This window comes from Protopterus annectens, chromosome 2.part1 (genome assembly GCF_019279795.1).
Source record: "Protopterus annectens isolate FY-2018-M chromosome 2.part1, PAN1.0, whole genome shotgun sequence".
NCBI classification, from domain to species: Eukaryota; Metazoa; Chordata; order Ceratodontiformes; family Protopteridae; genus Protopterus; species Protopterus annectens.
Genome location: NC_056729.1, coordinates 339,923,138 through 339,943,166, shown reverse-complemented (window position 1 = coordinate 339,943,166; position 20,029 = coordinate 339,923,138). Strand labels below are relative to the sequence as shown.

Below are 20,029 nucleotides of genomic sequence, written 5' to 3'. Positions count from 1 at the left end.
CTACCATCGACCAAGGCCCTCATAGGGGGATTGTGTAAGTTTTATGAATTTTGGGAATCCCAAAAATCACAGGGACCTTAGGTGAAGTTATGTCAATGAAATTGTAAATGTCTACGTCAATCTTCCCAGTTAGAAAAAGGTCTCTAAAATATCCCCTAATTCTAGAATAGGACCTATTCATTTCGTTCAGTGATGAAAGAGAGTATGCTGGGCTATCCAATACTGACAACATTTTTTCTTTATATTCATAGTTGTCGAATATTACCAGGCCACCCCCTTTGTCAGGCTTTAACACTCTGACTGGTAGTATACATAGATTGTTCAATGCAGTAATTTGTTCTTTAGAAGTGTTAACTTTCTTTTGTCTAAATGAGTGACTATAGGTTTTGTCCAAGTGTCTGAAATCAAGTTCGCAAATGCTTTCAAACAAGTGGAGGTCAGGGTGTAAGGGTGGGTAAAAAGTACTAGAAAGTTTTAAGTTAGAAGGCTCATGTGAAACAGTGTCAAAGAACATAAGATCTAAATTCAGTTTACGCACAAAACATTTAAGATCTATTATAGTTTTGGCTAAATTAAAATGTTGACTAGGCACAAATGTGTTACCAAAGGCGAGTAAGTCAATCAGCTCAGAATCTAGGTTAATGCTTGAAAAATTATAAATTTTAAAATCGCCTTTGCTATTAGATACAATGTTTAAATGATTGTTACCCAAATTTTCTAAGTTGTCATTTAAACTTAGTTCTGATAATTGTTCCAGTTCCTGTTGTTGTATCCAGGACGTCGATTGTTGCGTGGTCCTAAAAAATCTCCTCTATTGTTGTTGTTGTTGTTATAGGTAGTATTGTTCCCTTCTCTCAAATGGTACGGGGTCTGACTAGGTTTATTGTAGTTATTCGCTGTGATCCTGTTACTACGTCGAGGAATTTGAACAAAGGCTTCCTCAGTACTCTCATCAATAATGTCGAGATTAGGGCCACTCGAATGTCCAAGTTGTCCTACGTTGTCATGAAGTAAAGGAGCAGTAGTCGTAGGGTCAGTGCGGATATTAGTAAGTTGCAGTTTAGGGTAAACCTTGTCCTGTTGGTAAATTAATCTATCCCTAGTCAGTTTCTTGGACTTGTTGGCTTTGAGCTTAGCCAACAATGCATCAATACTAGTGAAAATTCGGGTGTAGTCATATTTGTACCTAATAAAGTCCAAGTCCAGTTTAATCAAGTTGTCTAAATCATTGATCTCAGTAGTAAGAGTAATAATATGAGCAGAATAATGCTTCACCATAAGTTCTAAAGTTGTGCCTTGTTTCTCAAATAGGGCTTTCAGTTCTAATAAAAAGTTGCATCTAAAATAACCCAGTAGGGGCAAAGTTACTACGAAGGCCTTTAGGTATAATGTTCTCATTTAGACATTGTTGGAGTAAGCTACTTCCAGCTGCAATTTTAGTTTTACTAATTTGTTGTCAAATACCTTTAATTTGTCAGCAATGGAATCAAGTTTGTTGTTGATGCTGCCGGTGGTTCCTGAAGTGAAAATGATAATATTTCCAAATTCCAGATCCATTCATTTAACACAGGAACTCCTATAGCCTGGTATCTCTTGGGCTGTTAAATTAACAGCAGCACCTGCAGTCACTGATTTGCCACCGGAAGGATTAAGCACTAGGCTGGTAGGTGGTTCACGAGATGTAATGGGTTGCCCTGCTGGAATCGATGGCAGGGTGGATCCACTAGGTTGGTTACCATTCAGCCCTAGGACAGCTCTGTTGTTGGGAAAGTTAGGTCCGTGTAAAAGTCTCTGGTCTAATGAGTCAAAGCGAGTATTAAGAGCTTCGAGTCATTGGGAGATAGATACAAAAAGCGCTGGCATATCAAGATTCTCCGAAGGTAAAATAGGATGGTTCGATCCAAAGAGGTTAGGGCTCCTGGGACTGCTGGGTCCACCTGTGACCATATCGACAGACAAACCAACAAAACACAAAAAAGTAAACTCAAAAAGCGCTGTGAAAACCACAAGTGACCCAGACTGGCAGGAGGCCAAAGGCAAAAACAAATCCACTAAACGCAAGTTTATTAGAAAAGCACATCAAGTGTTTTCGCTAGTGTGATACAGTAACTTCTTCAGAGTTTGTACAATTTTAGCGCCAAAAGTTCAAACTTTTAAAATGGGATGATGTCGTTCAAAAACGTCACTTCCAGGTTTGTTTTAAGGAAACAACATGTAAAAAGAAACATCAATTAACTATTAAATACTTTCCAAGATAAAGAATAAAAAATAATAAATAAAATAGCAAGAGTTTCAAACTGATACTGTAGTCTGATCAAAACTGAGACTACAAAAAATTTGTTGTTTAAGAAAACCATTAAACAATCTACCAGCCTAGTAATTCATACAAATTTCATTGCAAGTCCGCTGACACATCATAACCAACTAAGTGGAAAAGTGTCAGGGTATCCTCAAGTTTATTATGGCAAAAATAACACTGTAATATACAGTGATGTTACATATGCTAACTCAATGCGGACTAGTCACAAAAAAACTAGAAATACTAGAGTGTATTTTTGAAAATTTGTTCAAGAACATATGTAAAGAACAACAACACAAATAAAAATTAAACAGTATCAGTTTGAAACTCTTGCTATTTTATTTATTATTTTTTATTCTTTATCTTGGAAAGTATTTAATAGTTAATTGATGTTTCTTTTTACACGTTGTTTCTTTAAAAAAACCTGGAAGTGACGTCTTTGAACTACATCATCCCATTTTAAAGTTTGAACTTTTGGCGCTAAAATTGTATAAACTCTGAAGAAGCTACTGTATCACAGTAGTGAAAACGCTTGATGTGCTTTTCTAATAAACTTGCGTTTAGTGGATTTGTTTTTGCCTTTGGTCTCCTGCCAGTCTGGGTCACTTGTGGTTTTCACAGCGCTTTTTGAGTTTACTTTTTTGTGTTTTGTTGGTTTGTCTGTCGATATGGCCACAGGCGGACCCAGCAGTCCCAGGAGCCCTAACCTCTTTGGATCGAACCATCCTATTTTACCTTCGGAGAATCTTGATATGCCAGCACCTTTTGTATCTATCTCCCAACGACTCGAAGCTCTTAATACTCGCTTGGACTCATTAGACCAGAGACTTTTACATGGACCTAACTTTCCCAACAACAGAGCTGTCCTAGGGCTGAATGGTAACCAACCTAGTGGATCCACCCTGCCTTCGATTCCAGCAGGGCAACCCATTACATCTCGTGAACCACCTACCAGCCTAGTGCTTAATCCTTCCGATGGCAAATCAGTGACTGCAGGTGCTGCTGTTAATTTAACAGCCCAAGAGATACCAGGCGACCTTAATCCGGCGCTTTTAGGAGTTCCTGTGTTAAATGAATGGATCGGGAATTTGGAAATATTATCTTTTTCACAACACCGACTTCAGGAACCACCGGCAGAGGGCTCAGGCACATCAACAACAAACTTGGATTCCATTGCTGACAAATTAAAGTTATTTGACAACAAATTAGTAAAACTAAAAAAATTGCAGCTGGAAGTAGCTTACTTCCAACAATGTCTAAATGAGAACATTATACCTAAAGGCCTTCGTAGTAACTTTGCCCCTACTGGGTTATTTTTAGATGCAACTTTTTTATTAGAACTGAAAGCCCTATTTGAGAAACAAGGGGCACAACTTTTAGAACTTATGGTGAAACATTATTCTGCTCATATTATTACTCTTACTACTGAGATCAATGATTTAGACAACTTGATTAAACTGGACTTGGACTTTATTAGGTACAAATATGACTACACCCGAATTTTCACTAGTATTCATGCATTGTTGGCTAAGCTTAAAGCCAACAAGTCCAAGAAACTGACTAGGGATAGATTAATTTACCAACAGGACAAGGTTTACCCTAAACTGCAACTTACTAATAACTGCACTGACCCTACGACTACTGCTCCTTTACTTCATGACAACGTAGGACAACTTGGACATTCGAGTGGCCCTAATCTCGACATTATTGATGAGAGTACTGAGGAAGCCTTTGTTCAAGTTCCTCGACGTAGTAACAGGATCAGAACGAATAACTACAATAAACCTAGTCAGACCCCGTACCATTTGAGAGAAGGGAACTCTACTACCTATAACAACAACAACAATAGAGGAGATTTTTTAGGACCACGCAACAATCGACGTCCTGGATACAACAACAGGAACTGGAACAATTATCAGAACTAAGTTTAAATGACAACTTAGAAAATTTGGGTAACAATCATTTAAACATTGTATCTAATAGCAAAGGCGATTTTAAAATTTATAATTTTTCAAGCATTAACCTAGATTCTGAGCTGATTGACTTACTCGCCTTTGGTAACACATTTGTGCCTAGTCAACATTGTAATTCAGCCAAAACTATAATAGATCTTAAATGTTTTGTGCGTAAACTGAATTTAGATCTTATGTTCTTTGACACTGTTTCACATGAGCCTTCTAACTTAAAACATTTTAGTACTTTTAACCCACCCTTACACCCTGACCTCCACTTGTTTGAAAGCATTTGCGAACTTGATTTCAGACACTTGGATAAAATTTATAGCCACTCATTTAGACAAAAGAAAGTTAACACTTCCAAAGAACAAATGACCGCATTGAACAACCTATGTAGACTACCAGTCAGAGTGTTAAAGCCAGACAAAGGGGGTGGCCTGGTAATTTTTGACAACTCTGAATATAAAGAAAAAATGTTGTCACTACTGGATAGCCCAGCATACTCTCTTTCATCACTAAATGAAATGAACAGGTCCTATTCTAGAATTAAGGGGTACTTTAGAGACTTTTTTCTAACTGGGAAGATTGACCTAGACACTTACAATTTTATTGATATAATTTCACCCAAGGTCCCTGTGATTTTTGGGATTCCCAAAATTCATAAAAACTTACACAATCCCCCTATGAGGGCCTTGGTCGATGGCAGGTCGTCCATGATACACCCATGTGCACGCCTAGTTGACAACATTCTTTCCAAATACTTAAAAAACATCTCTGTAATTTGTAAAGATTCCTGGTCTTTTCTTAGCAACATCAACAGTATAGCTTTTGACTATTATTGTAACTTCCTTATAATAGATGTCATTGACCTCTACACCTCAATTCCACATACTGAGGCAATCGAATAGATCGCTCTCATGATGGTCGATCTAGGGGCCACCAAAAAAGAAGTTGACACTGTCTCTGAAATTCTGGAGATCGTTTTATCATCCAACTTCTTTATTTTTGACCAACAATATTATTTACAAAAACAAGGTATTGCTATGGGGTCCCCTTGTGGAGCTAGTGTAGCCAATCTGTTTGTTGCATATTGGGAAAAACACTTTGTTTTAAACAACACAAAATTCCAGCAACAGCTTACTTACTACACTAGATATTTGGATGATATTTTTATTCTCTTTAAGGGTGACGAAAAAGCAGCCCTAGAATTGATTGAATACCTTAACAACACTACAAGTTTTTTTAAGTTCACACACCAATTCTCCACTGTAGAGACCGATTATCTTGATGTAAAGCTGGAAAAGGACACAGTTAATGGCTCCTTTGTTTCGTCCATCTATAGGAAGCCAACATACTGTAACTCGTTCCTTCACTTTCTAGCTTTCACCCATACAAACAGAAGTGATCCATTGTGAAAGGCCAGCTTATAAGGGCAGCTAGGATGTGTAGTACAGACTCATATTTTGAGCAGGAATGTCACCTATTGAGTGACATGTTTACCAACCGTGACTACCCACTGCCCTTATTGGAAGAACTTATACAAGAGGTCAAATCAAAAAGGCTTGTAGGACTCTACAAACCTTTGCTTCATAATGACTTGATGTCTACTACTGTTGATGGTTCCAGCCCTATACAATTTAGTTCTACTACTCTCCCCGGGAACCCTTCTGATCTATTAACGGTTGAGTCACCTCATAAGTTTCCTACCAGTTTTATCACCACATTCAGTACTAGTTCGTATCAGATATGGTCTGTCATATGTAAGAACTGGTACTTTATCAGAAGTAACGCTCAATTACTTGACAAACTGGGTAATAACCCTTCAGTAGTTTATAGGAGACGTAACAATCTTAAAGGACTTCTTGAAAGACATAAGGACAATGAACTATTTTCAAGGCAGAAAGGCTCATTTATGTGTGGTTTTTGTAATTGGTGAAAGCGCCTGAGAACAGGTAATACATTTACCATTAGGGACAAAAAATATTTTATTAACCACAGAATAAACTGTGAAACTAAATCCATTATTTATTTAGCCAACTGCGACTGTTGCCCGGCTTTTTATGTGGGCAAAACTGATCGCAAGTTCAAGGAGAGGATATACCAACATGTTTACGCCATCAGGAAAAACAAAACTGAGAATGCCTTAGCAAAACACATCAACAACAACCCAGGGCACAGTTTTTACTTTATGGCTATTGACCATGTCCCCTACAACATCAGGGGTGGCCCAGTTTCTTTAATCCTAGAAACCCGAGAACTAGAATGGCAAATAAAACTGGACGCATTTAGCGTCCCCGGATTAAATGAAAATTGTAACATCTCTTGTATTTTGAAACTTAAAAGTTTCTTGAGGTGATCTCTTTAATTATATTCTAACAACAAGCACTTTTTAGGCTTACTTATACCTAACTATATGAGGCTTCACCTTGATAACACTATTTTTGTTATCTATATCTGTTCATTAGGCTGGTGATACGACCAGGAATTAAGGACTGAAAAATATTTTCTATCTTCAGTCCTTTAATTTTTGTATATGTGCTGTTAATGACTACTCTGGATCAGCACATAGTGATACAATATACAGAGTGAGGAACCTTGTTTGGAATTTATAACATTAGGCAGAGGTAATATACACGCATCTTCAGTATTTTTATCCCTTTGCCCATTTTTTTTAAATAGTCCTGTACAGCAGAGAAAGGACTCAATTTTTAATTTTTAATTTTTATTTGTGTTGTTATTCTTTACATATGTTCTTGAACAAATTTTCAAAAATACACTCTAGTATTTCTAGTTTTTTTGCGACTAGTCCGCATTGAGTAAGCACATGTAACATCACTGTATATTACAGTGTTATTTTTGCCATAATAAACTTGAGGATACCCTGACACTTTTCCACTTAGTTGGTTATGATGTGTCAGCGGACTTGCAATGAAATTTGTATGAATTACTAGGCTGGTAGATTGTTTAATCGTTTTCTTAAACAACAAATTTTTTGTAGTCTCAGTTTTGATCAGACTACAGTATCAGTTTGAAACTCTTGCTATTTTACTTATTATTTTTTATTCTTTATCTTGGAAAGTATTTAATAGTTAATTGATGTTTCTTTTTACATGTTGTTTCTTTAAAAAAACCTGGAAGTGATGTCTTTGAACGACATCATCCCATTTTAAAAGTTTGAACTTTTGGCGCTAAAACTGTATAAACTCTGAAGAAGCTACTGTATCACAGTAGCGAAAACGCTTGATGTGCTTTTCTAATAAACTTGCGTTTAGTGGATTTGTTTTTGCCTTTGGTCTCCTGCCAGTCTGGGTCACTTGTGGTTTTCACAGCCCTTTTTGAGTTTACTTTTTTGTGTTTTGTTAAATTATTTTTTTTAGCGAACAGTCGCGTAGGTTTTTTCCCTAGGGAAAAATGTGCTTACGTGGCTGTTAGCTATTTTTAGTTTTCATGCATTATGTGTCGACTTTTATGTAGTCGCACATATGCACTTTCATTCTTATAATATAGACCACTTTTATTCACCAAGTTAATGGCAGTAGTCACAGACCATCTACAACTCAAAGGGATATGCTTTTTCCCTTCTCTGCATGACTGCCTTCTCACTGCAACAACCAGAGAATCATTATTGTCAGCCAGAGAGTACTTTTTAGCGCTCTGCCTGTGTTTAGGCATCTCTATAAATTATCAAAGGTCACAGCTGCAGTCACCACAGCAAAGGATGCTATCCAGACCCAGCTGTATGTCGGGTGTGTCTCACCTGGGAAAGATTGCTTTCCTTCACCACACGGTACAAACTCTGTATCGTTGTCAGTCCCCACCATCCTTGTTGGTACTAAGAGTTCTGGTTCTCATGGCTGCCTCTGTCACCATGTCAAACACTGCAGATTTCACATGAAGTTACTTCACTAGCTATTTTCCACACAATGGTCATATACACAATACAGCTAACTTAGACTTGCAGGAATAATATAAATTGGGGTCTGACTTCCCCATTAATTTTCATAAGAAGACCATTTGTGAAAGGCAACCCATCAGCGACAGTGACCACAGATGTCTCCTCTCTGGGGTGGGGGAGGGCATGTCAAGAGGAGAATGATATCAGGAGTTTGGAAAGCATTGGAGACCCTGCTTCACATCAACATGTCAGAACAGCATGGATCAATCTCAAGCAGTTTCTGGCTTTGTTGTAACCCAAGCAAGAATATGATTTTTGAGTTACCACGCATCAAGGAAACATGAGGATGCCCTTGTCGACAATACCATAAGAAGCTCTCAGCCTACCTCTAAACTCCTAGACTGACAGCATTGGATAGTGGCCACTGCAATGAACAAACAGAAGGCTCCATTATGACATAGTAGATAATAGCCACAGAGAGGATTTAGGTAAGGCAACAGGAGGGCAGGTTGAGTCAAAAGCCTCTGCCAATTCCTAAGTAATCTACCTGGACAAAAATATTTAAGTCCCTGCCACTGGTGAGCCTGTTAAAAGAGCTGGCTCCTACCTGTCATCTAAAGACAGCTGTGAGACAGCAGAGAAGCAGTATCCAGCACATGCTTTTGGGAAAGAGAACCAGAGGTTGTACACTGACTCTCCTGCATTTCAGCACGTTTCCAATGGTTTTGCACAAAGTGGGCTTTTGAATGTCTGGATCAACTTTCTAAAGTTAAATTTAAACTCCAGCAGGCTATTTGCTTCCCTTCCCTTCCCTTGATCCTGAAATCTTAGTTAGAGAGGTTGAGCTGGCTTGTGTAGGGCTCTTAATCACCCTTGAAATGTTAGTCTTATGAAGCCTGTTTTTTGTCCTCATTAACCTGTTCATCTTGTCCTTCTGGCTCACAGTTCATCCATTTCTTTCATCTACATCACTTAATTTAGTACTCTGTCACCCAAATGAAGGGTCATTTTTTCCAGGGGGAAAATACTTTATTTATGACTACCTCTCATTTTCAGATAATGGGAGGCAAGAATCAGTTGCCTCTTGGCTGTCATAGTATGTCTGCTGAAGATATTTTGTTTATGTCTCATATTCCCACTGCTGATATGTCCAGACTGCAGTTTGTAATGCACTTCATGATGATTGTTATGCAGCATTCATGCATGTTTCCATGTGTACTGTCTTATTGCCTGCTGCCGCACCATGTTGTCCTGCACTTCCATCATGCTGAGAGCCTCTTCCCTTGGCTTTTACCAGGAGCCATTCCAGCTGTTCCCTCAGGATGGGTAATCTACCATCGATCATTCACTTTCCTCCTTTTCTGGATGGCTTTTACCAGTTTTAGATCTGATACTTGAATATGGGTAGCTGATACTGTAGTCAGCACTTTATATCTGTATGGTAGCAAGTTGGCTTTATGGAGCCTGTTGGCTACCGTATGTAGCAAAACAGAGCTGGTGAGGGAACACAACTCAACTTTCCTCACTTGTCTAGAGGAAAACAGTTTTTAGTACTTAATAAATAAGCACCTATCCAGGCATGTCTAAGGGTCAGCTCCCGGTGTTTTCTCCTGTGTACCTGACGAATCCGGGTATCTTGGGGCAATGTAGCAATTGCCTCATGTACACAGACAACCCACTCCTCCTACCACCCAACACTACAACCTGTGAGAGATGTACTTATATAGCCAAACTGGAAGCAAAGCTGTCTTCACCCAAGACTGGACTAGACAGTCAAGAGGAGAAGGTAAACACTTGCACCACACCACACTCATCACATAGTCACTCAAAACCTACACCACCAAAACACACACATAGAAACACAAAACACACACCTACATTCGTGAAGGCTCTCAATAAAAATCTACCCAAGTAACAGGGACCTCTAAAGCAGAAACGCAAGCAACCTCCACCCCCAACACAACCCAAATGACACATAGCCCACAAACTCAGTGTGCCACTCAACCACAGCCCATAAGGCATAACGTATCCAACACTCTAGTCATAGGTGACTGTACAGTCAGGCACACTGATGTTCCACTCACCAGGCTAAACAAGGAGAAATTTACTGTCAGCTGCCTGTCAGGTGTCAGGATCTGCCACTTAACGCACGAACTCAGGTCACTCCACAACAAGTACAAATATGACACTGTCATTGTCCATGTTGGTGTGAATGACCTGAGATGTACCTCCCTGGACTACATGAAAAGAGACATGGAGGAGCTGTCCGATCTTGTAGCCCAGGCAGGTATGACTCTAGCCCTTAGTAGCATCCTGCCATCACCCAGAATGATACCACAATACAAGGACAAAATGATTGACTTCAACAATTGGCTAAGCTTCTGGTGTCAGTCTAAGGGGATCCAGTATCTGTCTGCCTGGGATGACATGATCAACAAACCACAATGCTTTGCCAGGGGTGGCCTGCACCTTTTGCCCTTGGAATTCCGGATACTGGCTAAGGCTGTTGCCACCCCTATAGTGCCTTTTTTAGGCAAGGTTCAAATGACAAATTCACCACCGTAACAGGTACAAGCAAGCAAAATCTGAGGGTAATGCTAATTAATGCTAGAAGTCTAAACTTCAAAATGCACTCACTCGAGGCACTCCTTAAAATGGAGAACATCAACATCTGTGCAGTGACAGAGACCTGGTTCAAGGCCCCAGAGAGCACCCCTGCATTACCAGGCTATAATTCATACCACACCTTTCAGCCACCTAACCTGGACGGAAACACTAAAGGCAGAGGCGTGTCCATATTCATTAAGGATATCCACTCCTCCAGGCTACTTGCTCAGCATAATGCATCCAAGATTATCCAAGTGCAACTAACTCTGGGCAAGACCACAATCCAAATTGTAGCTTGCTACAGATCCCCCACCATGCCCCAGGATTCTCACTCCTCATTTCTTGATACACTGGAAAATATTAGGGTACAACCTAACTCCCTAATAATGGGTGATTTCAACTACCCCACCATTAACTGGGAAAACTACTCATATACCAACTCTTTAGCTCAACGTTTTCTGGAATTCATAAATTCCAACGCGTTGGATCAGCTAATCCACACCCCCACCAGAGGCAGCAATATCCTAGACCTGGTCATTACCAACATGGGCAACCGGTGTGCCACACCAGAGGTCAATTCCTTGTTGGTCAGATCCGACCACAAGCTAATCACCCTAGACATCCACATCTAACCCCACCCCCCATTAGGGAAACCACCATAAAAAATTTCTCCAAAGCCAACTTCACGTTTTTTAAGACAGAAGTGGCAAACTTCACGACACCCATGCTGATGGACAATAGAGGTACGACTGCTGAATCCTATACAAATGCACTTTATAAGCACTTACACGAGTGCATGGATCGTGCAATCCCTAACAGAACCAAGATGGTATCCTCCAAAAAAAGGAAGCCAATGGTGGTCCTCCGCCATAAACAAACTCTACAACAGAAGAAAGAAACTGTTGCAAAAAAGAGTAAAATCCCATGATTGGAGGAACTCCGTGGTCAGCCTCAGTAAGAAGCTGAGATCCCTCATAAAATCCTCCAAAGCTAGTTACGAAAACAAAATCGCCACTGATTCTAAAGACAACCACAAAGCATTCTATAGCTGTGTCAAGAATCTCAATGGCAACACTCAGATCTGCTCTGAGTTACAGCACAATGGCACTAAATATATAGAACCAACTGATATTGCCAACATCTTGGCAGATAGGTTCAGTGCTAACTTTACTCCTCTCTCACCCCCTAAAGCCCCCATCTCTGTACCAGAATAATGCAAAGTTCCTGTAATCACGGCTACACAGGTAAAAAACACTCTCTCCAAAGCCAAGAACACAGCATCCATGGGACCTGACAACATCCCAGGCTGCATTCTACATGAACTACAGAACGAACTGCCACCCCACGCAAGTACCATGTTCAATCATAGCCGCACCTCAGGCTTTGTGCCCACTAAATGGCGCACAGCAATGGTTATTCCACTGCACAAAGGGGGAACCACCACGGACCCCAGGAACTACCGCCCCATTAGCCTGATGAGCCTGGTCTGCAAGGCTATGGAATGTATCATCATGGAACTTAAACAATGACATTGGTAATCTCCAAACTCTGGACCCTACCCAGTTCAGGTTTGTAAAAGGCAGATAAACCTGAGAGACTTCTTTGAAGCAGTCACCAAAGCCGTAGATGAGGGTAAGGTGGTTCACACAGCCTATTTAGATGTCGCCAAGACTTTTGACACCATCCCCCACTCTGGAATTATAGATAAACTCACTAAACTAGGTATAAATCCCTATGTCACAGGATGGGTTGCCAACTGGCTCACTGACAGAAACCACACTGTGAAAGTAGCAAACTCCAAATCCAACTTCAGACCAGTGACAAGTGGAGTACCACAGGGTTCAGTCCTGGGTCCTCTCCTGTTTGGTATCTACTTCTCTGAAGTACAGGCTAACACAGAAGGTCTTTGGCTAACAAAGTTCGCAGATGACTGCAAACTAGGAGCCATAATCAAAACTCCTAACGATGTGGACATCCTACAAAAGGGCCTCACTGAGACAGATGCCTGGTGTCAAAGCCATGGCCTCAAGCTCAATGCCAAAAAGTGCATTGTCATCCCTTTTGGTAAAAACTCTTTACCCATGAACTACCACATAGGCAGTAGTCTACTTAACACTGAAAGTGTGATAAGAGACCTTGGGACACAGGTGGACAGTAGTCTCTCCATTGATAATCACATTGCCACAGTAGTCAGGAAATCCTTCTACATGGTACACCTCATCACAAAAGATTTCTCATCCAGGAAAAAAGAGGTCATTGTTTCCCTCTCCTCATCACTCATTAGACCCATTATAGAGTACAATGCCCTTTTTGGTATGTACCTAACAAGACATCTACAACAACTGGAAAGGCCACAGAAATACCTCACAAAGAGGATTACCGGCCTCAAACAGATGCCCTACGCAGACTGTCTCAAAAAACTCCAGCTTTACTCTGTCACATATCACCTACTCAGAGACAAGCTCTGACTAACATACAAAGCTTTGTCAAACCCAGAGCTGTTGGACATGCTCCACTTAAAGAAATCCCAATCCCTCCGAGCTACAGGCTCTAGAGACCTAAACCTTGTCACCACAATAAACAGAACATGCTGGAGGGATAGATTCCTGCCCAGAGACTTCCCATACACTGGAACAAACTACCTATCTATATCAAACAAAGCTCCTCATTAGCACTCTTCAAGAAAAATCTTGATGATTGGATGGGAGATAGGAAATTCACCCCAGGGATCACTTCTGTGGCTCTGCTTGACAGTGGCACAGGAAAATAATTTTCTTGGGTGGCAAAAGCCAGGGTACCGTTTGGCTAGGCTTATATAGGCCCTAGGGCCAATAGCCTAGTACCTACCTATGAACAAGATTTCCCTTACATGATGCCAGGGATGGGCCTTGCATAAGCCTGTCACTCCAAAGTGCCACCTGTGACAAATGTTTTCCTTCCAAGTTGGTTATCTTTCCTGTGTCTGTGAGGATATGATTGCTGTTTCTCCCATGTTGTCTTGAAAAAGAAGCATATGTTATTGCATTTTGGATCTAGTGCTTGGAGATATTTTCCATCCCCTTCTGTGTCCTTGTGAGCAGAAGTGTCAGAGTATTCTGAGGTTTGTGTCTATGAGTCAGAAGATGATAACAGTCTTTCTTCCTCCACCAGTACTCATCTAAATGACCTGTATTTTGGGAGCACCCTCCTGCTATGAAGGTCTCTGTTGATTTTCTTGTGTCCACTCTTCCTTTAACCCTAAAGAAGCTTAACCAGTACAAAGAAAAACAGGTAGCAAAGGAGTCCTTTGGCACCTTCCACAGAATGTTTCCTTAAAGATGCTGTCTTTACAGCTGATAGAATGTGGGCACTTTTTATAAGCCTCTGCTTGGTGACATGCCATGTTTTGTAAGCAGCATAATGCTGACTCCTGCATCATTTCCCTGGCTCAGAGTAAGGCATTTTACCACACTTCATCCAAACCAAGCATTTTAAGGTTTGGATATGGAATGGAAAAGGTTTTTCCTTCTGCCACATCACGCTTTAGAATTTTTAACTGCCTTTCTAAGTTTCAGTCCTTCCTAGCAGATTAGCGATTGTAAATGTTTTTAGGCTTCCTGACTATGACGTCAAGTGTCTTTGCAAAACAGTTTGTCTCCATTGTCATAATTTTTGTTTCATATTGCCTGCAATAATGTATATTTGACTATACTGATCCACTGATTGGTACAGATACCACTGATGTGTTTACTGCTTGAAGTATTTGATGTCTTCCTGCTTTCATGATGAGTTTCAGCAGACTGTCCTAGATGTCATGTTCAAGAGATGCTCCATAAGACAGGAAAGTAACTTTTGAGGCTATGTACAGATCTGATTTCAGAGGATTTCTGCAGTGGGTAATTTGGGCGTTCCTCTTCAGATACACCTCCTGTTTGGCATATTTCTTATTATCTCTATTTCCACACTCAGGTAAGGGCAAGAGTTTATGCACCTCCTGCCAGAACATGCCATAGATTCATGTTTTCAGCTTGGATGGTTATATTCTATGTGCTTTCTACTGTCAGTCACTCAGCAAATACAACTTGAAAAACAAAAAAACAAAAACACAGATGCATATAAGTGGGTGTTTTTCAAATAAATGAAAGACCACTTTCCCAAAGACGAGTTTACTGAGATGACAACACCAAAAAGTTACATTATCAAACAACCACATTACCAAAGCTGTTTACAGGGTAAGTATGCGCTTGGCCAACATGGGTAAATTTGCCCTTTTCCCCATCCCCACTGTAGTATGATCCCGGAGTTGGTATGTTTAGTTGGGGGGGTTGGGGGACATAGCCCCCCAACTGGGTGGGTCTGACATGCTATGGTGTGTTTTTGTTGTTTGTTGGTCAAGATCATACTTACCATGTAACCTCCATCGGTAATGTGGTTGTTCGATAATGTAAAGTTTCAGTGTTGCCGTCTCTGTAAATTTGTTTTTGGGTAAGTGGTCCTTCGTTTATTTGAAGTAGACCCATATGAATATATTGTTTTATACTTGAACAGTTTTACATGAGAATCCATTTAGTTACAGGACTGAGAGGCTATCCTGACAAACTGGAATTACAAGTGGGTAAAGAGCACCCATTACAGAAGTGTTCTTGTAGGTCAGCTTAATCATTGGGTGTATACCTATTACATATGACTTTTCCAGAAGATGTCTTAAAGGCAAGGGCTCAGACAGCTAAGTCCTGAGCAATAAGATGGCAGAGAAAGCTCAGTCACTTGAATCACAATCCAAGAAAGAAGGCTTGATGAAGGTTCCAGATGGTTATGGTGCAGTCTGTGATGCCTCGACTGCTGTGGTGGTGGAAGGGAGTTGAATGGTGTCAGTAGATATGAAGGATGCCTCTAATAGATCTGCTTTTGTGAGCCACACTGGAAATTCATGCAGTGTACTTTGTGTCATATCCATTTCCAGGACAAGATGCTGTCCTATGGCCTGTCCTGTGGCTCTGAGTCTTTACCAAGGTCTTCCCTGTGGTAGCAGAGGTATTACAGGAGAAGATTTGTTTGTCTTCCCTTGCTGGATGGCTGGCTTATGATGACTTTTTTGAGAGGATCATTGTCAGTAGCACTGGTTTGATTTTCACCATGGTCTTGATGGTGACTGTCATTTAAGGAGAAGTACTTTAAGCACCCATTGCAGATAATTTTTTCCCCGGGTTAGAACTGGATTCTGTCCTCAGTTAATCATTTCTGCTGAAGGAGAATACCAGGAAACTGGGGCTTTTGCATTTTGTATAGGAGGTACAGTGTCAGGTCATGATCTGTAGTTTACAAGTTCTGCTGTCCTCAGCAGGACATAGGATAGTACACCATGGATGCCTTATCTTTCTCTTAAATAGAGTGGTATACCTCTCTTGAATGAAGTGGAATGGTTTCCATCATTATGTGTGAAGACCTACTCGACCCCCACAGAAAAAAACACAGTTGTTATCTTTTTAAATCTTTTTCACACTTTGCCTGCATCCCAACACACAGAACAGTTATAGAGATTCTTTTATTTCTTGTATTTAACAATTGACTACTGCTGCACGGCTGAAATTGCAGTCTTATGCACACTTTCCACATTTTATTTTTTTACATATCTACTGCATTTCTTAGAAAAGTAGTTGCAAATTGTATACAGCATTGTGTATTTCACATCTTACTGCATTTATAACCGAAAATAAGTGGTTGCAGGTTTTTGTACAGTCCTAACAAAGGCCTTTATCTTCCTTGGTGCTGTATTCTTGCAGAAAATAGGTTGTGCTTGTTCTTGCCTACTGAATGTCTTGGGAAAATTCTGTTTAGTTTTCTACTGAAAGAGGCCCGTGGATAAAGGGTTCTTTAAAGGGCAGCAAAAGTGTACCAAATAAGTAAATAAATGCAAAAGTCAAGAAAATCAGCTAGCTAATCTGCATGTCCCAAAATAAAATTGCTGCATGTCCTGCAGTGCTCTTCACAAACTGTGTCACACACTTGCGTTTTCGGCATACAACAGTACTGCCATTCTTTCCTTGTGAGTCTCTTCAACAGTCTATCGACATCTTGTAGTCAGCCATAGTCAAATGCAGGGGAGGATGGTTCTGGAGATATTAGAATTGCTGGCCACAGATGCTGTGGAGTGAATGTATCTGAATTTAGAACGCAAAGTGACATATGTGGAGTCAGAACTATGAGAGGAGCCCTGAATATCGTTAGAGGAAAATGTAATGCAGTCATGTTATCTCATACATCAGAAATTCTAGAAATGGCAAGACTGACAGATTGTTAGGTAAGTTTCAAAACTCTGAAATGTGAGAAATGCTGAATTATTACATTTTGGGGAAAGAGCTCACCAAAGACCTCAAGCCACTGGGCATCTGTCAGTAAACAACTGAATGCCCATTCATTCCTCTTTGTCTTCATCAGTGATTAGTAAGCACTGGGTAGCAGTGGTGTACAGTGGCTTTCACACTGAGGCTGTATGCCCTCACCACATTAACCCATTACCCCAGTACAAGGCATACACTGACTTCAGAATGGAAAGTTACATGCACACTCTGATATGTATGTTGGCACCCCCTTAAGGACTTTGTCTTTTGTTGACTAGCCTACATCTCCATTTTAGTAGCCAAGCAGTGTAGGACAACCTGACCCTCCCTTCAGGAGGAAGAGCTAAACACCAACCATTTCCTTCCTCTATGAGCTGTCCCCCCGCACCTGGATCACCAATTGAATCCAAGTCACCAGCTATTAGAAGTACATACATAAACTGCTAGGAGATATATTGCAATTTGTGTTGCTGTTGGTTTAACTCCAGACATCATCCTTGTCATCTGGAATGCCCCAAATCACTGCAGAGCTGGGTGGTACTTTTATAGGTCCAGCTTACCATCCAGCTTCTCAGAGCATGACAGTTATTCCTGAATCTTGAACAGATTGGTATTCTGGTTAAACGTGTTGAAATAGCAGTGTTAGTCTGGCCTCTCATAGTGGCCTAAAAGAAGAGATGAAGCCATTTAACTCATTCCCCTCCAATGAAGCTCTGGAAGTTTGCAGTATAACTTCCAATGAGCGGAGCGTAATTTTTTTGATAGAATTTAATTATATCCTCACATTTCAAACAAATGTTCTTATCTCTGGAACCACAGAGGTTACTTAAAAAAGTGTAAATGTCAAAATCTTCAGCACAGACTATTTTTATAGTGGTAGTATTCTTTAGATTCTAGGTCTTAAACTGGATTTTATAAGTCAAAGTAAACAGATTAACTATGAAGTTTCTGATGTTTTGTAAACAACTTACAGTATCTCAGCAACTACTCCAGATACACACACTGTCAGCAGCATTTTGTTCATCCAGCTGAGAGCTTTCATATGAGGCTACATACTTCTGTCTGTGCTACTTGATTGTCAAAATACTTAGAAAAACATGATATTTATGACAATATGAACAACAATTAATATCTCTTTATCTGTACTAGAGGTATGTAGAATATCGATATGGTTGTGTTTGCCATTGTGTAAGCTTTAAGAATAAATCTTTTAATATTTTGTATGTAGCATGGTTTTAGAATTTCTAATGCAAATATGAACAGGCAATATTCGATGCCTAGAAACGTCAGTAGGGTGTTACTGCTGAAACACCTGGAGGCGTCACTTGGCTGTAATTAATTAAAACTGCATATATGAGGCAGGGACTTTTATCAGGGCAAGGTTTGAAGACATCCATTTCTACTTCCCTCTTACAGGAATTGCACGCTCTAGTATTCCACTGCCCTCCACCAGGGGTGAGACTTGCAGTGACCACATTTCAGGCTTTTTCCTAGCGAAAGAAGCAGGCTGATGATCTTGTCTCATCCCCTGTCCTACGGCTAAGGTTCATCACTCAGTGTTCCATATCTCTGTACCTGTTCCTTTCTGTCATGCAAAACAAAAATCATTAAAAATAGCAAATTTTCTAATATTGTATGTGAACAGATAGTTTCTAATTTTCTCCTAAATATTGCAAAAGACTGTGATACCATTTCTCAGATATCTTACAAAAGAAGTAAAACTATGGAAATATCTGCAGTTCAGAAACAGCACTGTTAATAAAGTGGGACCTGAAAAGAGCTGACAGCACAAGAGACTTGCATACTACAGGCATCAATTGTAACATTTCAAAATTTCACACGGATGAAACACAGAAATTTATTTTAGTGGCTTTTATACAAAACTAAAATTGGTTCCTATGCGATGTCTAAAGTATTAGTTCAATAACATTGTTCAAAGATGCCCGACGTTACTTGATTTGCTGTACTGCCTTCGGTACTTCAGTCTTTGAGTCTGTGTTCTGATTTGGCTTGTTAGTGACTAAGTACAGTTATGAAATAATATATGAAATAATGAAAGTTAAAATGTCTTTTTTATTGTTTGAGGGTGTGGTTACTGCTGCAGAGTCTTAGTCCCACTAAGAGGTTTCTCACTTTGAAAATATGAAAAGTTGACATCCCCGTATGTTGTTCCTAATTTTTAAAGCTTTTGAAATGTTTTGCCTATTTCACCAGTTGCTTTGTGCAGAGGCAGCCATTTAGTTCTCAAAATGGCTTTATTTTGCAAGCAACTCTTCTTCGCAGCTCAATATAACTTGTTTTACTTGCTGTAAAAATGAACTGTTGATTTATGGGTGCAGATATATAATGTTTGGAAATTAAGTAAATTAATATAATAATGTTATTTTTGGTGGTCAGGGGTATTGTAATTATGACATCCTATAATGTCCTTTATTGGGTGTATATAAGTAGGTTTTTCCTGTTATTTACCTACAAAAATAACATGGTAAGTGCTTTGCTAAACTAAGATTTTGCGTAATGAGTTTTTTCAGCCTTTATGATTCTGATGAAAATTTCCTGTTACAGATATAATAATCTGGTCAGGCTGTTCAATTTAACATATGCTTGCTTCCTGTTTCTACCATGAGCAGAGAAGATTTGGCAAAATTAGAACTTGAATCTTCAGTTACTGTTATGTTGCTTGAAAATGTGCTTGATTACCATTACAAGTGACATTTAGAGGTAAATTAGGTTGTTTAGTCAATAAATTTAAAAGGTGGACTACAGTATGTGATCCTAATATATTGAATTGATTTATTTTTCAGATGGTTCTTTGAAGTGTTAGGTTATTCTAAGTCTTCCAAGCTCAACATCATTAATGGACTGACGATGACTATAATGTTTTTTCTGGTGAGAATCGCAGTCATGCCAGTGTACTATAATCAGATGGTTAGCACATTTGGAACAGAGGGTT

At 39.8% G+C, this 20,029-nt stretch overlaps 1 protein-coding gene across 1 annotated transcript in view; it reads left to right on the top strand.

Annotated features, from left to right (window-relative positions):
- Window positions 1–20,029, top strand: part of LOC122794049 (TLC domain-containing protein 4-B-like) — a 745,941-nt gene that overhangs the window by 724,934 nt on the left and 978 nt on the right. The window contains exon 7 of the mRNA XM_044062170.1: window positions 19,881–20,029. This exon is cut by the window's right edge and continues 978 nt beyond it. Coding sequence (XP_043918105.1) covers window positions 19,881–20,029 — 149 coding nt within the window. The remainder of the gene's footprint in view (window positions 1–19,880) is intronic.